Consider the following 27,709-nt stretch of genomic DNA (forward strand, 5'->3'; position numbering starts at 1 on the left):
GAGGTTGTTGTGATTTTATTTTAAAAGCGACAGCAACAGGGAAGTGCTCTGACCGGACAGGCTATGACGAAAACAAAACAAAATGCAAAACAGTTACAGGAAATGTGGAGCAGACGGCGTCCACAAAGTACGAGTGCACTTGCGCTGAGCATCAAAAGGATCGTCTCTGGTCACCAGTGAATAAAAAATCCATGTTCCAAGGTTCGTCAACGAAGGTAGGGAAAAGGATCAACTTAAATGAAGGTAAGAAAAGTTGCTTTTGCATAATATTGCGAAACAAAACGCCAGATAATATGTCTTACCTTATACATAATAATACTTGTATGTTGAAGCACATCAAGCGGTGCGGCTTCATAGCTTACCAAAGTCGTACTAAAACATTTTGGAACATTTTCGAGCACCGTTTGTAATGTTCTATATTTTTAATGGAACATATAAAATGTTGGTGTTGTTTACCTGAGTCATATTGCAGGCTACACTTATATATTATGTTTGACTGCCATCTACTGGTCACACTTATCATTAGACCATGTACCAAATAAAATAGCTTCAATGTGGGTAAGCTCAACCAAACTTATTCCTTACATTAGGCACCGGGTTATAAGGCGCACTGTCGAGTTTTGAGAAAAATAGTCCGGAAAATACGGTAAAAGAAAATGGTATTTGTTGGTTTTCTTCCTCCAACATGTTGATCGTTTCTGAGCTGGTAGGCCACTACGTGACATGGTTGTGGAGATGCTGCAGGAAGTCTCCCCTGGTGGTCGTATGTCCGGGAAAAACTGCCTGGCAGAAGTCGCACACGTAGGACTGCAGCGTTACGTCGGACATCTGCAGTCTGCCCGACAGACTGGGAAGGTCAACAGCGAGGGTCCGTGGGTCTGTCAGCAGCATCTGAAACAAACACGTTGGTGGTGACAAATACGGCGCACACACACGCGCCGTCACCGGTGCCTTTACCCTCATTGAGTCTTGGTGGCCCTCGGCTGCACCACAAGGATCACATGACCACTGGTTTGAAGACTTCTTTTCCTCTGTTTTGCCATCAGATAACTTCAAGCAGAACTTGGACAAATCTTCAGTCAGCAGGTGAGACATGTTCATGTCAGATGGTGTCGCAGGGTTCAGGGCTCTTATCGGTGGTCCCTGGAAAGGCCGCGGGATTTCCTGGAGACACTGGACAGAAAGGACTCCGTCGGGAACACCTGCAGAAACACCTTTTAATTCTCCCGGAAGATCATTTATGGAGAGCATGGATTGAGTACCAGACCTTTCTCTTTCTGCAGGGCTGCCATGAGTTGGTGCAACAGAGCAGCCTGCCTGAGACAAAGTGATCTGAGGCGCACAAACTCCTGGTGAAGTTGTCTGTAGGCGTCCTCCATCGCGGCTCACCACTTCGACCAGAACAATGGAAGATAAATGGTAAATAGGTTATACTTGTGTAGCGCTTTTCTACCTACTCAAAGCACTTTGACACTCTTTCCACATTCACCCATTCACACACACATTCACACACTGATGGCAGGAGCTAACCACAACCCATCAGGAGCAAGGGTGAAGTGTCTTGCTTAAGGACACAACGGACGTGACGAGGTTGGTAGAAGGTGGGAATCGAACCAGGAACCCTCAGGTTGCTGAAACGGCCACTCTCCCAACTGCACCAAGCCGTCCTCCATTACTGGAGATTTTCTGTCATTTTAGCAAGTCATGGGCAAACGTTTTGGGACACCTTTGTGTGTCGGAGACAGAATAAGAGGTTTGAGAAACATCTTTTGGTTTGAGTCGAGGAGTTGTAAGTCACACGGGTACAGGTGTGTGTGTGTGCATAACTAAGGGGAGTAGTACAACAAACATGATGAAACATGTTCAGGTCGTACATAACCTGAAGGTTAGAGAAAGGTGTCGTGTACTAGCAGCGACAGAGATGACGAAGCAAACCCCTCTTCCTCTGCTTCAACCTGCAGTCCCAGTGATAGTGCCGGTGTTGCCTGTTAATTTCCATATCTGCTCACTTGTAGCCTTTAGGCTAAAATAAGGTTATCTCTTATGTCAACCAGGACTGCAGTAATGTTAGCTAGACTAACGTTACCCAAGCATAGTCAGTGGCTAACAGTAACGTTAACGGTCTGCGGTCCCCTCCAAGGTTTCTCATTGTCATCCCATTGGGTTGAGTTCTTTCTTGCCCAGATGTGGGATCTGAGCCGAGGATGTCGTTGTGGCTTGTGCAGCCCTTTGAGACACTCGTGATTTAGGGCTATATAAGTAAACATTGATTGATTGATTGATTGTACAAAGAGCAAGGCTCTCCATGGGCAGACAGACAGAGAGAGAGAGTATTATCAGGCCCAGACTCTTCTCCTGGAAGGCTCGCTGATCCAAATAAAGCTTTGTGTTCAACGATTCCTCGCCGGCGTCATCTTTGGTCCATTCACACCACAAAGTCGCCCTCAGGTCCGGACGAGGATGACAAGACCAGCAATGTAAAACAATTGTTTTATTTCTTTGTATATTTCATCTCTTTATTACTTCCGGCTGTCATCAGATTCAATTGTTTTGTCATCTTATTTTGTAAATAGATTAAACCTACTTCAAATGAGGTCGCAACACTACATTGTAGCATAGTGGTACGCAGGTTCAATGTCGTGGTGCACTGAAAAATTGTTTAATTAAATGTTGAAACACAATGTTACTGTTCAAAATGTGTGTAATGTTACAGAGGCCAAAACTATTAAATATACTTGTTAAATAATGAGTACTTGGGCCTACTATGCTACTGTATTTTGATGTTGGTATTTATGGTGGTACTTGATGAATACTTAGGTCTACTACAGTACTATTTTTTATGTTTTCATTATGGTGGTACTTGATAAATACTTAGGTTTACTACCCTAATGTACTTTAACGTTGTCATTATGGTGGTACTTGATGAATACTTAGGTCTACTACACTACTGTACTTTAATGTTGTCATTATGGTGGTACTTGATGAATACTTAGGGCTACTACATTACTGTACTTTAATGTTGTCATTATGGTGGTACTTGATAAATACTAAGGTCTACTACACTACTGTACTTTAATGTTGGCCAATATGGTGGTACTTGATGAATACTTAGGTCTACTACCCTGCTGTACTTTAACATTGTCATTATGGTGGTACATGATGAATACTTAGATCTACTACACTACTGTACTTCGGGCATCTGGTCAGGATGCCACCCGAACGCCTCCCTAGGGAGGTGTTTAGGGCACGTCCGACCTGTAGGAGGCCACGGGGAAGACCCAGTTCACGTTGGGAAGACTATGTCTCCTGGCTGGCCTGGGAACGCCTCGGGATCCCCCGGGAAGAGCTGGACGAAGTGGCTGGGGAGAGGGAAGTCTGGGCTTCCCTGCTTAGGCTGCTGCCCCCGCGACCCAACCTCGGATAAGCGGAAGAAGATGGCTGGATGGATGGACAACATTTTACAGTAAATGGAAAAACAGTATTACTATTTTCTTTGGGGGGGGGGGGTTACGGAAAAATCTGGCAGCTTAGTTGCCAGAATTTTTGTGTTAAATTGACATTGGTTTTTACAACATTATATAGTTCATGGAAAAACAGCACAAGTTTTTTTTTTATTCTGACAACTTAGCTGCCAGTTTTTGTACCGTAAAAACAAATGTACCGTCTTTCTATTTACAGTAATACACCATTAAAAAAACAACCACTGTACATTTTACAGTCAAAAACTGGCAGCTCAGTCAACAGAATTTTAACGCAAAAAACAGTAGTAGTTTTGTTAAATTTACAGTGATATGCTGTAAAGAACAATGTAAAATGTATTGTCATTTTTATTAATTCGATGTGTAGTTTGCTGTAAAGTTAAGTATTTTTATTCATTTTTATTTGGACAAAAACATGTTTGGAAAGTATGATAATATACTGCCATATTTGTTGCATTATTGGATACTATTAAAGATTAAAATGTATGCACTTTCAAGCCGTACATATATATTTTGTCTGTCAATTTTTTTTAAATCCATTACATTTAGTGAGAAAATATGAAGTACTTTATTGACACATATCATTTCCAGCTGTTTGCGGGCCAGATAAAATGATGTGGCGGGCCAGATCTGGCCCACGGGCCTTGAGTTTGACACCTGTGTAATAAAGTGTTTGTGCTTTTAATCTACAAGTAGAATAGGACACAAAATGATCGAAGTTTGGACAGCCCTAAATGCAATGTTAAACAAGGAATAAGACACAAAACGAGTACATATACATTGTGTGAACATACTACACAAAAATATACACAAATCTCACAAGTACAATATGCAACAAATCATGAAAGTTATGTACTTTTTTTTAGTTCCTTGATCTTGATTATTTGGGTCAAGATGGCTGTAAAACTCACTTTCTGCACCTTTATCTCTCAGACTGTTGTTCACTTTTTGAGAACAAAGTTTTAATTTGCTTCCCTTACACAGTGCCAGTGTACCTAATGAGGTGTCCGGTATAATAACAGCAAATGTTTACTGACCTGCTGCAACTCATATAAATCCTTCTTCTTCTTCTTCTTCTGGGTTTGCAGACAACTTTGTCTCACAAAGATTCTCTACTGACTGCAACAAAAGGGACTACAAAAAGTTATGCAAAGTCTGCATGTGAGTGGACTCATCTGCGCTGACAGATGGGAAATATAAGGAAGTGACTGGTGAAAATAGGGAAGTGAAGAGTGTTTTGTTTGAAGTGAACCTCATCCTTTCCACGCATGATCTTTGTTCCTGCAGACAACTCTTTAAATGTCTGGTTTTGCTCCTAAAAGTTCACTTTTTACACATCTATGTTACAGCCCTATTCCAAAATGGAATACGTTCCTTTTTGTCCTCAAAATTATACACACAAATACCCCACAATAGCAATGTGAAAACGTTTTAAAGATTTTTGCAGATTTATTGAAAATAAAAAACTAAGAAATTAGGTCTACTACACTACTGTACATTAATGTTGTCATTATGGTGGTACTTGATGAATACTTAGGTCTATTACACTACTGTACTTTAATGTTGTCATTATGGTGGCACTTGATGAATACTTAGGTCTACTACACTACTGTACTTTAACGTTGTCATTATGGTGGTACTTGATGAATACTTAGGTCTACTACACTGCTGTACTTTAATGTTGTCATTTTGGTGGTACTCGATGAATACTTTGGTTTGCTACACTACTGTATGTTAATGTTGTCATTATGGTGGTACTTGATGAATACTTAGGTCTACTACACTACTGTACTTTAATGTTGTCATTATGGTGTTACTTGATGAATACTTAGGTCTACTACACTACTGTACTTTATTGTTGTCATTTTGGTGGTACTTGATGAACACTTAGGTCTACTACACTAATGTACTTCAATGTTGGTCATTACGGCGGTACTTGATGAATACTTAGGTCTACTACACTACTGTACTTTAATGTTGTCATTATGGTGGTACTTGATGAATACTTAGGTATACTACACTACTGTACTTTAATGTTGTCATTATGGTGGTACTTGATGAATACTTAGGTCTACTACACTACTGTATTTTAATGTTGTCATTACAGTGGTACTAGATGAATACTTAGGACTACTAAGCTACTTTAATTTAATGTTGTCATTATGGTGGTGCTTGATGAATACTTAGGATTACTAAGCTACTGTACTTTAATGTTGTCATTATGGTGGTACTTGATGCATACTTAGGACTACTAAGCTACTGTACTTTAATGTTGTCATTAAAGTACCAATGATTGTCACAGACACACTAGGTGTGGCGAAACATTTGACCCATGTCCTTTGATCACCCCCTGGGAGGTGAGGGGAGCAGTGAGCAGCAGCGGTGGCCACGCCCAGGAATCATTTTTAGTGATTTAACCCCCAATTCCAACCCTTGATGCTGAGTGCCAAGCAGGGAGGTAATGGGTCCCATTTTTATAGTCTTTGGTATGACTCGGCCGGGGTTTGAACTCACAACCTACCGATCTCAGGGTGGACACTCTAACCACTAGGCCACTGATGAATACTAAGGATTACTAAGCTACCGAACTTTAATGTTGTCATTATGGTGGTACTTGATGAATACTTAGGTCTACTAAGCTACTGTACTTTAATGTTGTCATTATGGTGGTACTAGGAGAGCCAAGTGTTTTCTGAGGTGCTACTTGGTAAAAAAAAAAAAAAAAGTTTAGTTTGAGAACCATTGTCCTATCATATTAATCACATCTTAATTTTTTGAATTAAATGAAAGCGTCGACCTTTTGTGGTTTCCTACTTTCCCCGTTAATATGTTCTGTAGTCGTATCAAGGCATGGAGAAGAAGCAAGGTAAGAGTTGCTGGCGTGAGATGTCGTGTCATTTATCATTTGAGATGAGAGACAAAATTAGGAAGTCATGTTGAGTGTTCTGCTTTTCTTTCTTCTCCATGAATCGTTTCCCCTCAGCGTCACTTGCTCTGAAAGACTCTTTACTCCGTACTTGACTTCAGTGCTGGAGGGCAACATGCGGACAGGAACTTTCTGACCATGAACCGAGTGTTCTAACGGGAGCGGTTTGTCCTCAAGATGTGTCATGAAAATGTAACTTTTTACTTCTCGGAAGTTTTCACTGAAAGACTGATCAAATACGATCATCTAAGTATGAAGTACCAAAATATTATTTGTTTTATCATTTTTAAATACAGTGGAATCTGTTACGGTGCAGCTTGGCTTTGCAAGGTCTGGACCCCAGGATGCAGATAAGGAGGGCGAAGTGCAGACAAACAGTCCTTTCAGGTGTCAGAGCACACAGGAAGCGGGCAGTTGGTAGGTCGGTCAGTTGGTCGGTGCGTGCGGCCGGGCAGTTGGTCGGTCGGTCAGTCGGTCAGTGCAAGCGTGCGTGCGTGCAGTCGGTCTGTCAGTGCATGCGGGCTCTCAGTCAGTCAGTCAGTCTGCCAGTCGGTCGGTCAGTGCGTGCGGGCTGTTGGTCAGTCGGTCGGTCGTGCGTGCGGCCGGGCAGTTGGTCAGTGCGTACGAGCGGGCAGTTGTTTGGTCGGTCAGTTGGTCGGTGCGTGCGACCGGGCAGTTGGTCGGTCGGTGTGTGCAGTCAGTCGGTCGGTCGGTCGGTGCGTGCGTGCGTGCGGGTGTGCGTGCGTATGGTAGGTCGGTGCGTGCAGGTGGTCGGGCGGTCGGCCAGTGCGTGTGGGTGGGCAATCAGTCGGTCGGTGCATGCGGGCGGGCAGTTGGTCGGTCGGTCAGTTTGTCGGTCCATTGGTTGTTTGATTGAATGATTGATTAAATGATTGATTGATTGATTGATTGATTGATTGATTGATTGATTGATTGATTGTGTGTGAAAGATAAACTCTCCCAAGACTCAAAATATATTGCCTAAACTCCAAATTTTTACAAGTGTTAAATTCTAGTGTGGGAGCACACAGGAAGCAAGCAGTTGGTCGGTCGGTCAGTCGGTCGGTGCAAGCGTGCATGTGTGCGGTCGGTCGGTCGGTGCATGCGGGCTGTTGGTCAGTTGGTCAGTCGGTCGGTGCATGCGGCCAGGCAGTGTGTCGGCTGGTCAATCGTCACTGCGTGCTGCCGGGCAGTTGGTCGGTTGGTCAGTAGGTCGGTGTGTGCGACTGGGCAGTTTGTTGGACGGTCGGTCGGTCGGTGCGTGCAGTCAATCGGTCGGTCACTATGTGCGGGCGTGCTTGTGGTCAGTCGGTGCGTGCGTGCGGTCCGTCAGTCAGTGCGTGCGGGCGTGAAGTTGGTCGGTCGGTCCATTGGTTGTTTGATTGATTGATTGATTAAATGATTGATTGATTGATCGATTGATTGATTGATTGATTGATTGATTGATTGATTGATTGATTGATTGTGTGAATGAAAGATAAACTCTCCCAAGACTCAAAATATATTGCCTAAACTCGTCATATTTTTAGAAGTGTTAAATTCTCACATCATCTCTCCATTTATTGATAAATGATCACAAATTTATTCTGAAACACAAACATTGTTTTTGTAAAAGTCGCTCTTGTATCCCAAGACAAACTGCTAAGTCAGCAATAATACCAAAGAGTCAGCAATAATAGTCACAGTCACAGTCCGCAATAATACCAAAGATGAGTTCGTTGTAAGCAACAGTTCACGTAGATAAAGCTTCTGGATGGTGACCACTCCCAATGTTTCAGCCACCCAGTCAGCCATCTTGTGGAGTTGCCTACAGCCACAGCAGTTAAAATAAATGTTTGTGACTCTCTTAAAGTTACAAGTTTCAAACCACAAAATCCAACAAAAACAAGTATTACCAGGAGTGGTTTAACAGAACATATATTTTTAAGTGTATATTGCTCACAATTACTAAACATATTGAATAAAAATTGATAATGCAGCTGAGATAGGCTCCAGCGCCCCCGCGACCCCAAAGGGAATAAGCGGTAGAAAATGGATGGATGAAAATACACCACAGGTGCTTGGGAGAAGTGAAGGGTCTTGTGCCCGGCCATTCATTGCGTTGAGGACATTGACGTATCAACCGACTCAGAAGTATGATAACAGGCCATCTGCTGCTTGGACAGATTCGGAAGACGATGGGAGCCGTTTAAGGTACCCAGACGCTGCCCGTCATGATTGGTGGGCTGGGCAGGCCTGACTTCTGTGGTTTCTGAACTAAACCCCAAACTAGGTAACATCTTGGAGAAGCTTTACGCTCTGCAAGGCAAAAATATGCTCAATGTGAGGACCTGAAACTGACAATTAGAGCAGACAAATCTGTTGGAACACATCTGCTCGCCCTAACCTGAACATCCTGACCTACATTTCAAGGTGGTTATAATAAGAAGTGAAACTAGAAAAGAGCCAGGAATAAGCATTTACACGTTACATCACTATGGAAACACACTCAAGGGCAAATGGGAGACTATGGCCGTACATGCAGCTCTGCGCTGTAGGGGGCGCCAAAGCGATGGCAGAATAATTCGGAGAGACTTCAAAGTTGAGGTAGGATTACATTTGGATGTGTCAATGTCAGCGGTCTGTCCTCCATTAAGATTCATGGGTAGATCTCTCCATCTGGAGGCTGATTTGGGTTTAAAAATAAACCTGAGCTAATGTAAGGGAGTCTTGGAGGTGGGAGACTACATTCCCTGACATCCATCCCCTCCAGAAGACATTTTGGCTCCTGCAGCCTCTGAGTTTTACAACCGGCACCTTGTGATCCATCCGGACCACCAGTAGTCCACTTTGCGTATGTATCTCTGTCTTTAAGAAATGTGGATGCCATAAAGGGGAACCGCACCTTTTTTTGGAATGTTGCCTATCCTTCACAATCTTTATGAGAGACAGGAAGACAAGTTTTTTTTTGTTTTTTTTGCATTGTAACATATAAAAATCGTGTTGTTTCTGGTGACTGGCAATGCAGCTAATGTTAGCAATCAATTCTACCTCTAAATCACTTTAAAAATGCATTCAAAAAGCGTCAACAATACTTCATTTACGTTCTGTAACTTGTATAATAACCAAACTGTAGCAACATTGTTATTGTAAGAGTGAACACTGAGGAACTATTTTTTTAGCGTACTAATGCATCGGTTGGTCGGTTGGAGCGTGCGTGCCGTCGGTCGTTGCATGGGGTCGGTCGGTCGGTTGGTCGGTCAGTGCATGCGTGTCGGCCTGCGTGTGGTCGGTCGGTGAATGGGGTCGGTTGGTCGGTCGGTCGGTCAGTGCGTGCAGCTGGTCGGTCAATCGGTCAGTCAGTGCGTGCGGGTGGGCGTGCGTGTGGTCGGTCGTTGCATGGGGTCGGTTGGTCGGTCGGTCGATCAGTGCGTGCGGGTGAGCGTGTGTGCGTGCGTGCGTGCGTTTGGGCAGTCAGTCGGTCGGTGAGTGTAGGTGGTCGTGCGGGGGGCTGGTCTGACGTTCAGGCGGTCAATCGGTTAGTGCGTGCGTGCGAAGTATCCACAGCGTTGTCGACACCCACTCTTCCATCACCTTTTGCTGCGCACCAAGAAGATTAACCGACAAGGTAAAGTGGATTCACATTTGTATTCCTAATCATTGGCTGTTGAGTTAAGAGTTTTGTGGTTTTAAACTTTGAGTGCACCACAGGGCTAGTGACAGTGTGTGTGCGTGTTGGCGCGTTTAATACAAATGTTTAATACAAATGTTTAATACAAATGTTAAATGTAAATGTCGAATACAAATATTGAATACAAATGTTTAATACAAATGTTTAATGCAAACATTTAATACAAATGTTTAATGCAAATGTTTAATACAAATGTTTAATGTAAATGTTGAATACAAATGTTTAATACAAATGTTTAATGCAAATTTTTAATACAATTGTTTAATACAAATGTTTAATGTAAATGTTTAATACAAATGTTTAATACAAATGTTTAATATAATTGTTTAATACAAATGTTTAATACAATTGTTTAATGCAAACATTTAATACAAATGTTTAATGTAAATGTTGAATACAAATGTTTTACGTGTACAGGAGAAGGAGACGGCACAGACAGGAGAGACGTTGTTTAAACTCTATTTATTTATATACATATGCACTATATGTATATATATATATATATATATATATATATATATATATATATATATATATATATATATATATATATATATATATATATATATATATAAAGTGTGTGTATTGATCCAAGATGTGTATGGTGTGCGACTATGTGTAGGAATTAAATAAGTGTTACCGGGAGTGTTCAGCGAGAGGTGCGCAGCGCACACATGAATGCACACATGAATGCACACTGACGTGCGCCCAGGCTGTGACAGTACTCCTCTCCTATGGACAGATTCCAGATGTCCCAAAACTGGAACCAGAAGAACACAGAGATCAGGAGTCAAGGGAGGGTGGTCCCAGAATCTACCGGGGACGAGTCTGGTGGCGGCGGCAAGTAGAACACCGCTGCAGCCAGCGAGGCGGGTGACCAAGGAACGGCCACCTTTTAGGTCTTCGGGAAGGAGGACGCGAGTGCCGCCAGAACTCCAGCGGCCTATGAGTTCCACGTGTATATCCTGGGCGTCACTGCTTTTGGCGCAACAAGCGTCCATGCACTGGCCGCAGAGAGTGGCGCAGATGGCGGCGCAGAGGGCGGCGCAGAGGGCGGCGCGGAGGGCGGCGCGAAGGGTGCCGCAGAGGGTGCCGCGGAGGGCGCCTGATGGCCGCCTGTGCGGCCGGCCAGCCGGAGGTCGCGGGGGCGACAATGCTGGAGACGAGGAGGTCAGCCAGAGACAATGAGGATGATATCGTCAGAGTTCGAGACGAGGAGGACGATGTCGTTGGGGTCAGAGACGAGGAGGACGATGTCTTTGGGGTCAGAGACGAGGAGGACAATGTCGTCAGAGGCAGAGACAAAGAGGACGATGTCGTCGGTGTCAGAGGTGAGGAGGACGATATCGTCGGGGTCAGAGGCGAGGAGTACGATGTTGTCGGAGCCAGAGACGAGGAGGACGATGTCATTGGGGTCAGAGACGAGGAGGACAATATCGTTGGAGCCAGAGACGAATAGAACAATGTTGTCGGAGCCAGAGACGAGGAGGACGATGTCGTCGGGGTCAGAGACGAGAAGTACAATGTCGTCGGAGCCAGAGACGAGGCAGCAGGCTGAGGAGCTGGCCGAGGTGCTGAAGCATGGGCTGGCTGTGGAGCAGAAGCGGGCGCTGGCCATGGTGCTAAATCAGGCCCTGGCCGTGGTGCTGAAGCAAGTGCTAGCCGTAGTGCTGACACAGGTACCAGTCTGGGTGCTGGTGCTGACACGGAGACCAGTCTGGGTGCTGGTGCTGGTACGGTGACCAGCCTTGGAGAAGGTGCTGGTTCGGGGACCAGTCTTGGAGCGTGTGCTGATTCGGGGACCAGTCTCAGAGCAGGTGCTGGTTCGGGAGCCAGTCTTGGAGCGGGTGCTGGTTTGGGGACCAGTCCTGGAGCGGGTGCTGGTTCGGAGACCAGTCCTGGAGTGGGTGCTGGTTCGGGGACCAGTCTTGGTGTGGGTGCTGGTTCTGGGACCAGTCTAGGAGTGGGTACTGGATTGGGGACCAGTCCTGGATCTGGTGCTGGTTCAGGAACCAGCCTAGGAGCGTGTGCTGGTGGTTGCGGCTTGGCCAGTTGAAAAACAGGTGGTGGTGGTCGAGCAGGGGGTAGCCGTTTTGCAGGCCGCAACTGTACTACCAGAAATCTGAACAAATCCGCCAAATCCGACAAAATGTTTAATACAAATGTTTAATATAAATATTTAATGCAAATGTTTAATACGAATATTTAATGCAAAAATGTAATGCAAAATGTTTAATACAAATGTTATTACAAATGTTTACCACAAATGTTTAATGTAAATGTTTAATGCAAACATTCATGACTGTTAGCATGAAGTCTTTTGACACCAAATATTTGCACCACTATTTTTAACAGCTGCTCTTGTTTCCAAGGACTTGTTTCACACGTTGTCACTTGCACGGCTCCTGCAAGACCACCTGAAGAAATTGCACTTTTCCCATCATCAAATACGCCATAAAGCCTTTTAAGATGCATTCAGTTCATTTTAAGAGTCTTCCCTTTTTGATGTGTGCAATCATTTGTGTTGTCCCACTGACCAGCCTGCATTTTTGCTGCTTTGTACGCCATGTGTTTGCTTTGACCTTGAACACCCCCCCCCCCCCCCCCCACGTGTGTGTGTGTGTGTGCTGTGAATAACTTGTGTGCCAGGAAGTGTCATCTGCCAGTGCAACACTATCCGTCCTGTCAATCTTGTTTTATAATTGTAACATTCTCACATTTTCTGGCTGAGCACAGAGAAGTTTCCAACATAGTGAGAAGCACACGCACGCACACACACCAGGAGAGATTCTTTGGATTTCTTACTGTACTTCCCAAGCAGCTATTGGACGATAAGAATATCGGAGGAACTGACTTTTTAAGTACAAACATTTGTAAATGATCCATGGGGTACACTTTCAATGCTCGGGGCTAGCTTTAGCTTAACATGGCGATGAAAAGGATATTTAGCGTGGAACAGTGAAAAAAACGGAAAAACGAGAGATTTAGCGTCAAGCCAAACACAAACGAGACTGCCAGGCAGAGTGTGGCACGGTTGGGAGAGTGGCCATGCCAGCAACCTGAAGGTTCCTGGTTCAATCCCCACCTTCTACCAACCTCGTCACGTCCGTTGTGTCCTTGAGCCTTCACCCTTGCTCCTGATGGGTCGTGGTTAGCGCCTTGCATGGCAGCTCTCGCCATCAGAGTGTGAATGTGTGTGTGAATGGGTGAATGTGGAAATAGTGTCAAAGCGCTTTGAGTACCTTGAAGGTAGAAAAGCGCTATACAAGTATAACCCATTTAACATTTATGTGAACAGACCTGTGATTAGTGATCAGGAGCAGGTGAGCGTCCTGACCACTAACCACAGGCAAGTGCACTGAATGTCCATGGCAACAAAGGGAGCATAAGAAGAGAAATTAACTCAAAACTAAAGAGGTATGACCAAACTAAACTAATCACTAATCACTAACAAGGTACCATGACAGTGGTTTTACTTTCAACCATTAAAATGAAGTTAACTTTTTAATTTCCATAATAACTAGCTGTAACACTATTATTAATATCATTATTAACCAAACAATCGGTCAATTTTTACATTCATGCAAGAAGAACTGACATACCCTTTCTCTCCCACCCGAGCTCAGGGAGAGAATGGCCATTTTTCAAAAACAAAGAAAAGGACAAATGACATTATAGTGGGACGTCGTGTTGTCTTTACAAAACAAAATATTCACGTGTGAGACTGAAACCGTACAAGTGAGACGCATGAAAACCGAGGTACAACCGCAGTGTTTCCCATACATACAAACCCCGTTTCCATATGAGTTGAGAAATTGTGTTAGATGTAAATATAAACGGAATACAATGATTTGCAAATCATTTTCAACCCATATTCAGTTGAATATGCTACAAAGACAACATATTTGATGTTCAAACTGATAAACTTATTTTTTTTTGCAAATAATCATTAACTTTAGAATTTGATGCCAGCAACACGTGACAACGAAGTTGGGAAAGGTGGCAATAAAAACTGATAAAGTTGAGGAATGCTCATCAAACACTTATTTGGAACATCCCACAGGTGTGCAGGCTAATTGGAAACAAGTGTGTGCCATGATTGGGTATAAAAATAGCTTCCCAAAAAATGCTCAGTCTTTCAAAAGAAAGGATGGGGCGAGGTATACCCCTTTGTCCACAACTGCGTGAGCACGTTTGTCAAAGTGCAATTGCAAGAAATTTAGGGATTTCAACATCTACGGTCCATAATATCATCAAAAGGTTCAGAGAATCTGGAGAAATCACTCCACGTAAGCGGCATGGCCGGAAACCAACATTGAATGACCGTGACCTTCGATCCCTCAGACGGCACTGTATCAAAAACCGACATCAATCTCTAAAGGATATCACCACATGGGTTCAGGAACACTTCAGAAAACCACTGTCACTAAATACAGTTGGTCGCTACATTTGTAAGTGCAAGTTAAAGCTCTACTATGCAAAGCGAAAGCCATTTATCAACAACATCCAGAAACGCCGCCGGCTTCTCTGGGCCCGAGATCATCTAAGATGGACTCATGCAAAGTGGAAAAGTGTTCTGTGGTCTGACGAGTCCACATTTCAAATTCAATCCATCCATCCATTTTCTACCGCTTATTCCCTTTTGGGGTCACGGGGGGCGCTGGAGCCTATCTCAGCTACAATCGGGCGGAAGGCGGGGTACACCCTAAACAAGTCGCCACCTCATCGCAGGGCCAACACAGATAGACAGACAACTTTCACACTCATTTCAAATTGTTTTTGGAAATATTCGACATCGTGTCATCCGGACCAAAGGGGAAACGAACCATCCAGACTGTTATCGACGCAAAGTTCAAAAGCAAGCATCTGTGATGGTATGGGGGTGTATTAGTGCCCAAGGCATGGGTAACTTACACATCTGTGAAGGCACCATTAATGCTGAAAGGTACATACAGGTTTTGGAACATCATATGCTGCCATCTAAGCGCCGCCTTTTTCATGGACGCCCCTGCTTATTTCAGCAAGACAATGCCAAGCCACATTCAGCACATGTTACAACAGCGTGGCTTCGTAAAAAAAGAGTGCGGGTACTTTCCTGGTCCTCCTGCAGTCCAGACCTGTCTCCCATCAAAAATGTGTGGCGCATTATGAAGCGTAAAATACGACAGCGTAGACCCCGGACTGTTGAACGACTGAAACTCTACATGAAACAAGAATGGGAAAGAATTCCACTTTCAAAGCTTCAACAATAAGTTTCCTCTGTTCCCAATAGTTTATTGAGTATTGTTAAAAGAAAAGGTGATGTAACACAGTGGTGAACATGCCCTTTCCCAACTACTTTGGCACGTGTTGTAGCCATGAAGTTCTAAGTTAATTATTATTTGCAAAAAAAAAAGAAAGGTTTATGAGTTTGAACATCAAATATCTTGTCGTTGTAGTGCATTCAATTAAATATGGGTTGAAAATGATTTGCAAATCATTGTATTCCGTTTATATTTACATCCAACACAATTTCCCAACTCATATGGAAACGGGGTTTGTACATTCACTTGTGGCGACCCACCACAAGTACATTTAAAAGTAAAGGAAAAGGGGAAAAACATATATATATATATATATATATATATATATATATATACATACATACATACATACATACATATATATTATATATATATATATATATATATATACATACATACATACATACATACACACACACACACATACATGCATACATACATACATACATATATATATATATATATATATATATATATATATATATATATATATATATGAGCAGGGATACCAGCAAAACAGACTTGTAGGGATGAAGTAGCCTCTGTTTTTTTCCTGACCTATATTCCGCCCTACCCGGTATTGAGCACTGTATAACGGATAAACCACAGAAACCTCGACTATATATATATATATATATATATATATATATATATATATATATATATATATATATATATATATATATATATATATATATATATATATATCCATATCCATCCATTCATCCATTTTCTACCGCATATATATATACACATACATACATATATGTATATATGTGATTAAAGATCCCTCATTGACATTATCATTGGACATTTATAAAAAAAATAAAAAATAAAAAATAAAAATGAACAATAGTGTCACAGTGGCTTACACTTGCATCGCATCTCATAAGCTTGACAACACACTAACACACAACACACAACACATAAATCATATTTTTGGTTAATTTAATAGTTGAAACAAATTTACATTATTGCAAACAGTTGATAAAACATTGTCCTTTACAACTATAAAAGCTTTTTACCAAAATCTACTACTCTGCTTGCATGTCAGCAGACTGGGGTAGATCCTGCTGAAATCCTATGTATTGAATGAATAGAGAATCGTTTTGAATCGGAAAAATATCGTTTTTGAATTGAGAATCGCGTTGAATCGGAAAAAAAAATCGATTCATAATCGAATCGTGACCCCAAGAATCGATATTGAATCGAATCGTGGGACACCCAAAGATTCGCAGCCCTAATATGTATATATATATATATACATATGAGAAAAAAAACATTTTTTAAATACAATTCTACCCAAACATTGAATACAGTCAAATAAGGCAACAAAAGAAGTATCCAACACTTCTCTTTTTTTAAATGTAATGTGTACAGCAGATGTAGATCATCTACATCAACAATATGATTTGTCTGAGTGGCTGGACAGGACAGATTAAAAAAAAAAGAAGAAAAAGCAAGTAAATGTTTGATTAAGAATTGTGACAGATAAGAATCGTAATTCATTCAAAAATCGATGTTTTTGAGACCCCTAAAGATGTTGTTGAGTTCTACGACTAGATGACGCACTATAGAAGAACAGTCAGGAGCATCATTGTCCAACTGTCAGCTTTATAGTGGAGGACAAAAAATTTAATAGTGGAGGTGTATCCTCCACTCCAGAATGATCATTCACTTACACGTTAATACAACGGGGACTACGAGAGCTTTAGACGCTGAGGCGGGTGAACACTTATCACAGGGACCTCTGCCAAGTCGTTCATCAGCCACAGAGAGAGGGAGACTCCATCCAATTACGGAGCTTTCTATTGGCTCAACAATGGGCGTGCTATAAATACACGCACACACACACACACACACTCAATAACACACCCACGCCCCAAAGAGCGCACACATGTACAAACATACGTGTATTAAAGATCATGCTATTGAACAATGACAGGTCTGTCTGTTATGTCGGTGTGAAACGAGGAAAAGAAGGAAACGTAACAATGTCTCCCACGAAGACAAATTCCCAAAGTTATTTGCAGCTCAGTCCACCAGTGAAGGACAGCTGCAACATCCTCACATGCCTCTTGATTTAATCAGCATATAAATAATGAATATGTTTCTCATACAGCAGAGAAGGGATTCATATGGCCCCATTCCTGGGTGGATCTCGCATGAGAAGAAGAGAGGGGGGGTTGATCATTTTGCAATGATCTGCTGAAAATGATGGAAAGCACCACCCTTCGTAGCAACTGACACTGTGGTCAAAGTTGGAATTGCCACAACACACATTTTAAGATATGTTGGGGCGGTAGAGCTCGGTTGGTAGAGTGGCCGTGCCAGCAAATTAGGGTCCCAGGTTCGATCCCCGCTTCTAGTCACTGTTGTTGTGTCCTTGGGCAAGACACTTTACCCATCTGCTCCCAGTGCCACCCACACTGGTTTAAATGTAACTTAGATATTGGGTTTCACTATGTAAAGTGCTTTGAGTCACTAGAGAAAAGCGCTATATAAATATAATTCACTTCACTTCACTTATGTGTAGAGACTCCAGTCGCTTCAGTTTGTGGTCACATGACATCCTTGGAGTGTTTGTTCCTAGAGCCAACACAAGTCTCGGTAAAAAAAAAAAAGCCTTCAGATTTGCTGCACCATGGTCATGGAATAACTTACAGAAGGTTCTGAGGCTAACTGACTCATCACTTTGGGGGAATTCCAGGCCATTTTAAAAGATCAAAAAACTGTTTCTTTTGGGAATTTTGCTTGTTTTTAAGTTGTTTTTATTGAAACATTTAGTTTTTTGCCTATTGCAGGAACTGGAGCTAGCCTCGGTGCAATGAACTGTAGCTTGCCTCGGAGCAGGAACTGGCGCTAGCCTCGGTGCAGGAACTGGAGCTTGCTTGGTGCAATGAACTGTAGCTTGCCTCGGAGCAGGAACTGGCGCTAGCCGAAGTGCAGGAACTGGAGAGTCGTCCAAAGCCTCAATAGCAGGCGGAGTGTCCTCTGCTGATTGGGATTGTTCCTCCAATTCTAGTTCAATAAGTACCTTCCGGTACCACTCATCCATCCAAGCAGGACTGTACTCTTCAAGGGGGGTCCCGGAAGATGGCTGCGCTGGAACAGGAAGTGGAGGAGGCTGAGTAGCACGTGGCACAGCAGACAGAGGAGGCGGAGCCGGGCTTGGAGCAACAGCAGGCAGAGAAGGTCTTGCAGGGCGGGGCAGTTCGGCTGGCAGGAACTGAGCCACCCCCGTAGCAGTGTGTAAGAATGACCAGGAGGGAGAAAACAGAGGAGTGGTTGGGCCATAGGGGGTGGAACCGAAGTCATTGGGGGCGGAGCTTGAGTCCTGGAGGACAGGGACAAACCCGGTGAGCGAGTCTGTAAAAAAATGTCTTGATAATGTTTTATTTTAGAATTAAAGTCCTTAGGAGGCGGCTGACAGAAAGAGTTAGAAGATTTAAAAAAAAGTCTTGGTCTCTGACATCATTACAAGTGGGCGGGGTGACGTCATTGGCGCGGATCTCCAGTTGACTGACAGCCCAGCCGGTGAACTCTTTGGCAAAATGATGGATAGGATTACCAAACATCTGAGGGGAAGACTGGGCTGTTTGTGGCATGCTGTGTTCCGGAGGAGGAGATTGCGGGAGCGACGCGTCCTGACGGCGAGGCGAAGCCTTTCTGGACAGCTTCCGTCTTCGCCGGCACGTGCGGTACTGCGGTGTGGTGGCGATGTCATCGGGCCAGAGGAAGTCGATGGGAAACGAGCGAACCTCTAGGTCCCCACATCAGATTCGACCTCTCCTTGGGCGAATAGCGGAGCATCTCCGCTTCCATCACTCACAACACCATCCACGTACCTTCTTCCATCTCCTCCATGCCCGTTGCGAGAGAATTGCTATCTGCTAGCTTCCTACTGTGACGATCTGGGCGCATTGTGATGCGAGGTTTGTTCTCCCAAGATGCAGACAGACTTCGGACACAGCGTGCAGGTAGGAAATTATTTATTTAGGCAATAAATCAGGCGGGAACAAACAAAAACGTGCTCATAGCACGGAAGGCAAAAACTAAGGGGGCTAGCGTGAAAGCTAGTATGTAAATAGCAGAAATTAATATCGTCGTCAACTGTTGCATTAAGCAAATTAGGAAGCCAGACTGACTGACCGGAAAAGGCAGTGTTAAATAGCGCTCTGATCTGTGCTCGGGAAACAGAGACAGGTGGAAACAATAAGCACCCATGATAACTGAAAACAAACTTAAGGGTGCACAAAACAGGAACTGAGGGAGTCCAAAACAAACAGAACATGATCCGGGCAACGGATCATAACAACACAAACGTCACACGTTGACACAAACCTGCTAGCAACATTATACTTTGCATATGCATATACATGTGTACTTTTTGTCTATACATTCACTTGCGGGGGGGGGGCAAAAAAAAGCGATTTTCGAATAAACCCGATTCTTATTTGTAACAATTCTTTATCGATTAAAAATGATCGATGTTAAATGTTTTAATTTATTTTTTCAATCTGTCCTTTCCTGCCAGACAAATCAAGTTGTTGCTGTAAGTACAAACTGTAATAGAAACATTTATCAAAGCGGTATGTCTACTTTATGGAGCGTTGTAGTTGTTCATAGAATCAGAATCAGAATCAGAAATACTTTATTAATCCCCGAGGAGAAATTAAAATTTTCAGCATGTAGAATGTTATCAAAATTTGTTATATGAATAGAGAATTGTTCTGAATCAGGAATCGATTCTGAATCGAATCGTTACCCCCAAGGATCGAATCGTGTGGTGCCCAAACATTCACAGCCCTACTGACCCGTCTCCTGGTTCTGTTTTCAGTGTTGTATCCTTTGATACTTTTTTAGACCAAAATGTGTCTGTTCTCCCTTTTCTGTCTACACACCGTGTCTGCTTGTAAGTACTCCGTGTGTGCTCGCTGCCGAACATGCTCTTTTGCTCGTAAAACCAGCAATGTCCTGACGTGACGACGCGCAGTCATGCCCGATAATACATTTTTTTAAAAGAACCGGTGCTTTTTAGAGGATTTTTAATACCAATTATGTTTCACTAGTACCGTGGTACTTTACTAGCACTGGTATACCGTACAATCCTACTACAAACACACATTACGTATTCAAACTTCGTGTCAGATTTGTGTTACAAAGTGATTTATTATTATTTGTTATCAGTATTAAAATTTCAGCTTTTTATCATTACCTCTTTTTTCCTCCATTTCTACTTTTGTTTTTTCTGACGAGAAGAAAAAATATCGGTATGGCGTGCATTGCCTTTTTGTTATGTCGATGGAGAGGGTTTGTTGGAAGACGCCCAGCGTGAAACCGATGGACACGGCCCGACGTACACGGCCCGACGGACACGGCCCGACGGACACGGCCCGACGGCGACGACAAGCAAGTGGCGTACAGGCGTGAACGTGATTCCACGTGCACTCGGAGCGTGCGACTCCAGCGCGGAGGTGGCACTTTTATCCTTCTGGACGAGAGACCACTTGGGTTACACGCGCGAGAAACCAAAGACGGACCAATCTGGTGCAAGCTTGTACGTGGAAGAACTTGGGGGCTGTGACCTCAACCCCGTCAAACATCATTGGGGTGGACTACAACAGATACCTTCGACCTCAGGGATGTCCTTGTGGATCAAGTGGTTCAAATTCCTCGTTGTCTTCCAATACCAACCCTCCAATAAGACCGATCCCCATCCAGCTGCCAGGAGAAGGAACATATCCACGTTTCTCGTTAGTCGAGTGTACCTCGCTGCACGGTCGGGTCAAGTGTCGCGCGGCCCGATGCGGTCTGGACGTGTCGTCTGTCACCTGCCAAGTATGAAAACGCTTTCAGCACATGGCTGAGGAACGTCTGGGAATGTGCCCGTGCACAGCAACGGGTGACCACGGTCAGAGCTTTTCTTCCCGGCACTCCCAGAGATCAGCCATCTGAAATGTTTTCAGCGGATGAGCAAGAAGTTGTGACGCATCTTTCAGGTTGAAGACATCCGTCATGAAGGAAATAAGATCCGTATTCTTTTGGATCTGCTGGGATTTTTGTCATCTTTAAACATGTTTTTCCATAAATGGGCGCTGAAAAAGGCTTGTCTTTTATTCAAATGCACTTTCTCAAAGATGAATTTATGACTAATAAAGGCAGGATATTTGTGTTAAAAAAAATGCCAAAGCATCAAATCTGGGGCTGTCAAATGATTGAAATATATCTAATCACGATTAATCGCATTTTGTTCATAGTTAACTCAAAATTAATTGTGATTAATCACAGATGGATATCATTTTTCGTCAATAATAAGTGATCATATTCAAGTGTTTATGACCATAACTGAACAATTTGTTTGTTTTAATGAAATGTTTTTTAAACATGACATAAACACACTTAAACAAAATGACCTGCAGTGTGTTGGTGTCTTGCCAAATGTTGTATTTTGTAGGAATTCTGAATTTGCGTTCCTGCTGTAGGAGCACTTGCATTCAGAGGAGGAGCTACATGTTCACGCAGTAATAACACAAAATGTGGATTGTTACGATCATGCTTTGATTGTCAAAGATGTTTGTTAATGTAGTCTGTGATATTTCTACGCGGATGAATGTTCTGTACATTACGGCATGGTGCGGTTGGGAGAGTGTCCGTGCCAGCATACCTGAGGGTTCCTGGTTCGATCCCTAGCTTCTACCAACCTAGTCATGTCCGTGGTGTTTCCTTGGGCAAAACACTTCACCCTTGCTCCTGATTGGTCGTGGCTACCGCCTTGCATGGCAGCTCCCGCCATCAGTATGTGAATGCGTTTGTGAATGGCTGAATGTGGTAATAGTGTCAAAACGCTTTGAGTACCTTGAGGGTAGAAAAGCGCTAAACAAGTATAACCCATTTACCATTTACATGTTGTACAAGTTAATGGTCTTCATATCTCTGCATGATAATGTTTTAACCTTCTCTATTATTAATAAAATGTAATATTCAGCCTGCTAAACATTCTGTAATTGAGGACTCCACCAGAACATGTTAGAGTGTCCGCCCTGAGATCGGTAGGTTGTGAGTTCAAACCCCGGCCGAGTCATGCCAAAGACTATTAAAATGGGACCCATTACCTCCCTGCTTGACACTCAGCATAAAGGGTTGGAATTGGGGGTTAAATCACCAAAATGATTCCCGGGCGCGGCCACAGCTGCTGCTCACTGCTCCCCTCACCTCCCAGGGGGTGATCAAGGGTGATGGGTCAAATGCAGAGAATTATTTTGCCACACCTAGTGTGTGTGTGACAATCATTGGCACTTTAACTTACAGAATATTTCAGCCAGCCAGAAAAATCGGGTGTACGTTAATCGCCCGTTAAAAAAACGCGAACTGTTCTTGAAATGTATAGTTAACGCGGTATTACTACGTTTACTTTGACAGCCCTAATTAAATCGTAAGATTCTTACATTCTAACGTGAGCTTCAATCAGTTTCGGATGCCTCTGTCCGCGGGGGTCTTGTAGTCTAGCTACGTTGTGATGTCACAGCAAGCTGATTTAGGTACACTATATTGCCAAAAGTATTTGGCCACCTGCTTTTACCCACATATGAACTTAAAGTGCCATCCCATGGAATTGTCGAAAACGTTTTGGTATCCTGGAGCATTCAAAGTTAATTTCACTGGAACTAAGGGGCTAAAGCCCAACTTCTGAAAAACAACCCCACACCATAACTCCTCCTCCACCAAATTTCACACTCGGCACAATGCAGTCCGAATTGTAGCGTTCTCCTGGCAACCTCCAAACCCAGACTGGTCCATCAGATTGCCAGATGGAAAAGCAGGACTCATCACTCCAGAGAAGGCATCTCCACTGCTCTAGAGTCCAGTGGCGACGTGCTTTACACCACTGCATCCCACGCTTTGCATTAGACTTGGTGATGTATGGCTTAGATTAAGCTGCTCGGCCATGGAAACCCATTCCATGAAACTCTCTGCGTACTGTAGGTGGGCTAATTGGAAGGTCACATGAAGTTTGGAGCTCTGTAGCAACTGACTGTGCAGAAAGTCTTTGCACTATGCCCTTCAGCATCCGCTGACCCCTCTTTGTCAGTTTACGTGGCCTACCACTTGGTGGCTGACTTGCTGTTGTTCCCAAACGCTTCCATTTTCTTATAATAAAGTTGACTTTGGAATATTTAAATTTCACAACTGGATTTGTTGCACAGGTGGCATCTTATGACAGTTCCACCTTGGAAATCACTGAGAGCGGCCCATTCTTTCACAAATATTTGTAGAAACAGTCTCCATGCCTAAGTGCTTGATTTTATACACCGGTCCTAGTGATTAGGACACCTGATTCTCATTATTTGGATGGGTGGCCAAATACTTTTGGCAATATTGTGTATTAGGTCAAGCTCTCAGTCAGAGGGGGTTTTTATGCAGAGTTTGAATTGGAAAACCCAAGCATGAAGAAAACGAAACTGTTTGCAGAAGACATGGTTGTAGCCCACTTACCAGAGTTGGAACTGACAGGAGTCAAAGGCGCTGAATCGCTTTTCATCACTCTTCCTTTGCAGGCATTTCACACCTCGGCCTTCAGTGGTGTCCCACTTGAATAAATACCTGTCAAAAAGCCATTTGTGTCCCCACATGACCACGGCTGGAGAAAGACTGTACACAAACACACTACTGGCCATTGAATCACCCCAATAGTGTACCAAGCTTGCTATTTTCCGACGCAATTAGAAATCAATGAACCCGCGTCAGCAATAAAAACATCTGTCTATGTGGTCCTGCTGAACTTCAAATAATTGTAAAAACATACTAAACATTGTCCGCCGTTCTTGGATGTTTTTTGGGGGCTTATATAGTACTCTTGTAGCTATATAGCAATATAGTACCCCTATGCCTGCGTTGTTAGCCACCACGTACTTGAGAATGCATTAAAAGAAAAACATAAGGATTGTGAATGATTGGCATAATTTTTTTTAAAAAGCGCATTTTCCCTATAAGGGCATTTTGTTTTGTTTATAGAAAATGTGTGGTTATTGAAACTGTGACCGTATTTAGACACAGCTGTAAACTAGTACTTTGAGTCATGGTGCCGTTTAAAGGTCATAATCAGATTGCAAAGGATTACAAAAATGGCCACCGTAAACCCAAAATGCATTGCTGCCACCCCGATCTGTCTCTGTTTTCTCTCTCTATCAGGCTTGAGAGTTTCTTGAATTCTCAGTGAAAAAGACTTCAGGCAGTTGCTCAAAAAAGGTTCATTATGTCTTTTTTGTCATATACTTTTTCAAATTTTCTTGTAACTAGACCATTTAGGCAGTATTTAGAGACAGCTACCGTATTTTCCGCACTATAAGGCGCACCGGATTATTAGCCGCACCTTCTATGAATTACATATTTCATAATTTTGTCCACCAATAAGCCGCCCCGGACTATAAGCCGCGCCTACGCTGCGCTAAAGTGAATGTCAAAAAAACGCTGCGCTAAAGTGAATGTCAAAAAAACAGTCAGATAGTTCAGTCAAACTTTAATAATATATTGAAAACCAGCGTTCTAACAACTCTGTCCCAAAATGTACGCAAATGTGCAATCACAAACATAGTAAAATTCAAAATGGTGTAGAGCAATAGTAACATAATGTTGCTCGAACGTTAATGTCACAACACACAAAATAAACATAGCGCTCACCTTCTGAAGTTATTCTTCATTCGTAAATCCTTCGAATTCTTCGTCTTCGGTGTCCGAATTGAAAAGTTGCGCAAGCGTGGTATCCAAAATGGCCGGTTCCGTCTCGTAGAAGTCATCGGGAGTCAGTGTCGCTGTTGTTCTGTGAATCCTGCCTTCCGGAAAGCTCGGACCACAGTTGTGACCGAAATATCTGCCCAAGCATTTACGATCCACTGGCAAATGTTGGCGTATGTCGTCCGAGGCTGTCTGCCCGTCTTAGTGAAGGTGTGTTCGCCTTCGGAGCTGTGTGAAAAAAGCCACCCGGCCTCTTCGCGTAAACTTCCCTTAACCACTCGCTCATCTTTTCTTCATCCATCCATCCCTTCGAGTTAGCTTTTATGATGACGCCGGCTGGAAAGGTCTCTTTTGGCAAGGTCTTCCTTTTGAATATCACCATGAGTGGAAGTTAGCATGGCAAGCTAGAACCACAGTGAAGGATGACTTCTCATTCCCTGTGGTGCGAATATTCACCGTACGTGCTCCCGTTCCACAGTGCGGTTCAGTTGCTGTGAAATACGGTAGTAATCCGTGTGCGGATGGAGAGATTGCGTCTTTTTATGAACCGGATCGCTTAGTAGGAGCCATTTTGTGGTCTTTACAGATGTAAACAGGAAATGAAACGTACGGTGATATCCGCGCGTTTTTTCTTCTTCTTCCGGGGGCGGGTGAAGCGCTTCCTGTTCTATGGGGGCGGGTGCTTTCCTTGGCGGTTGCTTGCGTAGAAGAAGAAGCGCTTCCTGTTCTACCGGGAAAAAAGATGGCGGCTGTTTACCGAAGTTGCGAGATCGAAACTTTATGAAAATTAATCGTAATAAAGCGCACCGGGTTATAAGGCGCACTGTTAGCTTTTGAGAAAATTTGTGGTTTTTAGGTGCGCCTTATAGTGCGGAAAATACGGTACATACAAAGCTACTTTGAGTCATGGTGCCATTTAAAAGTCATACCCAGATTGCAGCGGATTACAAAAATGGCCACCATAAACCCACAATGCATTGCTGCCACATTGATCTATACCTGTTTTCTCTCTATATCACGCTTGATAGTCTATTGAGTTCTAACCCTAAAGACTTTAGGCAGTATTTAGCGACAGCTATATACAACACTACTTTGAGTCATGGTGCCGTTTAAAAGTCATACCCAGATTGCAGAGGATTTCAAAGATGGCCACCATAAACCCACCATGATCTATACCTGTTTTTCCTGTATATCACGCTTGAGAGTGTATTGAGTTCCATACCTTCAAGACTTTAGGCGGTATTTAGAGACAGCTACATACAAAGCTACTTTGAGTAATGGTGCTTTTTAAAAGTCATACCCAGATTGCAGAGGATCACAAAGATGGCCACCATAAACCCATAATGCATTGCTGCGGTGTGTCAGTTTTTGGTTAATCTCGTGCCCAAGTAAATGTTTTTTCATCACATAAAATATACATCATATTTTTGAGTACCGTATTTTCCGCATCATAAGGCGCCCTGGGTTAAAAGCCGCGCCTTCAATGAACGGCATATTTCAAAACTTTGTCCACCAATAAGCCGCCCCGTGTTGTAAGCCGCATCTAACTGCGCTAAAGGAATGTCAAAAAAACAGTCAGATAGGTCAGTCAAACTTTAATAATATATTAAAAACCAGCGTTCTAACAACTCTGTTCACTCCCAAAATGTACGCAAATGTGCAATCACAAACATACGTATATCAACATGGACAGAGCTGCGTGAAAAAAGCCACCCGGCCTCTTCGCGTAAACTTAAACTTACCTTAACCACTCGCTCATCTTTTCTTCATCCATCCCTTCGAGTTAGCTTTTATGATGACGCCGGCTGGAAAGGTCTCTTTTGGCAAGGTCTTCCTTTTGAATATCACCATGGGTGGAAGTTAGCATGGCAAGCTAGAACCACAGTGAAGGATGACTTCTCATTCCCTGTGGTGCGAATATTCACCGTACGTGCTCCCGTTCCACAGTGCGGTTCACAGGAATATCAGTTGCTGTGAAATACGGTAGTAATCCGTGTGCGGATGGAGAGATTGCGTCTTTTCATGAACCGGATCCTTGTCGCTTAGTAGGAGCCATTTTGTGGTCTTTACAGATGTAAACAGGAAATGAAACGTACGGTGATATCCGCGCGTTTTTTCTTCTTCTTCCGGGGGCGGGTGGTTGCTTACAGTAGAAGAAGAAGCGCTTCCTGTTCTATGGGGGCGGGTGCTTACCTTGGCGGTTGCTTGCGTAGAAGAAGAAGCGCTTCCTGTTCTACCGGGAAAAAAGATGGCGGCTGTTTACCTAAGTTGCGAGATCGAAACTTTATGAAAATGAATCTTAATATTTATCCATATATAAAGCGCACCGGGTTAAAAGCCGCACTGTCAGCTTTTGAGTAAATTTGTGTTTTTTAGGTGCGGCTAATGGTGCGGAAAATACGGTACAACATTTACTTTCAGTCAAGCTTACTTTTAAGGACAATAATAACATTTTTAACCGTAAATTGCGGTAGGATGGCAAGCTGAACTGTGACTTCTCTGAAGGAGAAGCTAAAAAAACTGCAGATGTGGAACTCAATATCATCACGTGTATGGAAGTGTTCTCTTTACCAACAATAAGGTTCTAGAAAGGCGA

At 43.2% G+C, this 27,709-nt stretch overlaps 1 protein-coding gene across 1 annotated transcript; it reads right to left on the bottom strand.

Annotated features, from left to right (window-relative positions):
* Positions 1 to 26,930, bottom strand: LOC133622577 (uncharacterized). The gene is made up of 6 exons (XM_061985410.1): positions 26,856 to 26,930; positions 23,875 to 23,982; positions 4,517 to 4,598; positions 1,268 to 1,391; positions 958 to 1,202; positions 1 to 891 (listed from the first exon to the last, which is right to left on the bottom strand). Exons 4-6 carry the CDS (start codon positions 1,377 to 1,379, stop codon positions 715 to 717), a joined length of 534 nt encoding a protein of 177 aa, XP_061841394.1. The 5' UTR covers positions 1,380 to 1,391; positions 4,517 to 4,598; positions 23,875 to 23,982; positions 26,856 to 26,930; the 3' UTR covers positions 1 to 714.
* Between the last annotated feature and the right edge of the window lie 779 nt (positions 26,931 to 27,709).

The sequence above is a fragment of the Nerophis lumbriciformis genome, linkage group LG23 (assembly GCF_033978685.3).
Source record: "Nerophis lumbriciformis linkage group LG23, RoL_Nlum_v2.1, whole genome shotgun sequence".
Classification (NCBI taxonomy): domain Eukaryota; kingdom Metazoa; phylum Chordata; class Actinopteri; order Syngnathiformes; family Syngnathidae; genus Nerophis; species Nerophis lumbriciformis.

Bases quoted from the DNA above. Each gene is read 5' to 3' on its own strand.
- LOC133622577 (XM_061985410.1), bottom strand. From the start codon at position 1,379: ATGGAGGACGCCTACAGACAACTTCACCAGGAGTTTGTGCGCCTCAGA. The intron at 1,203-1,267 runs GTCTGGTACTCA...GTGTTTCTGCAG, and splicing joins AGCCCTGCAGAAAGAGAAAG to GTGTTCCCGACGGAGTCCTT. The intron at 892-957 runs GTAAAGGCACCG...TGTTTGTTTCAG, and splicing joins GCCACCAAGACTCAATGAGG to ATGCTGCTGACAGACCCACG.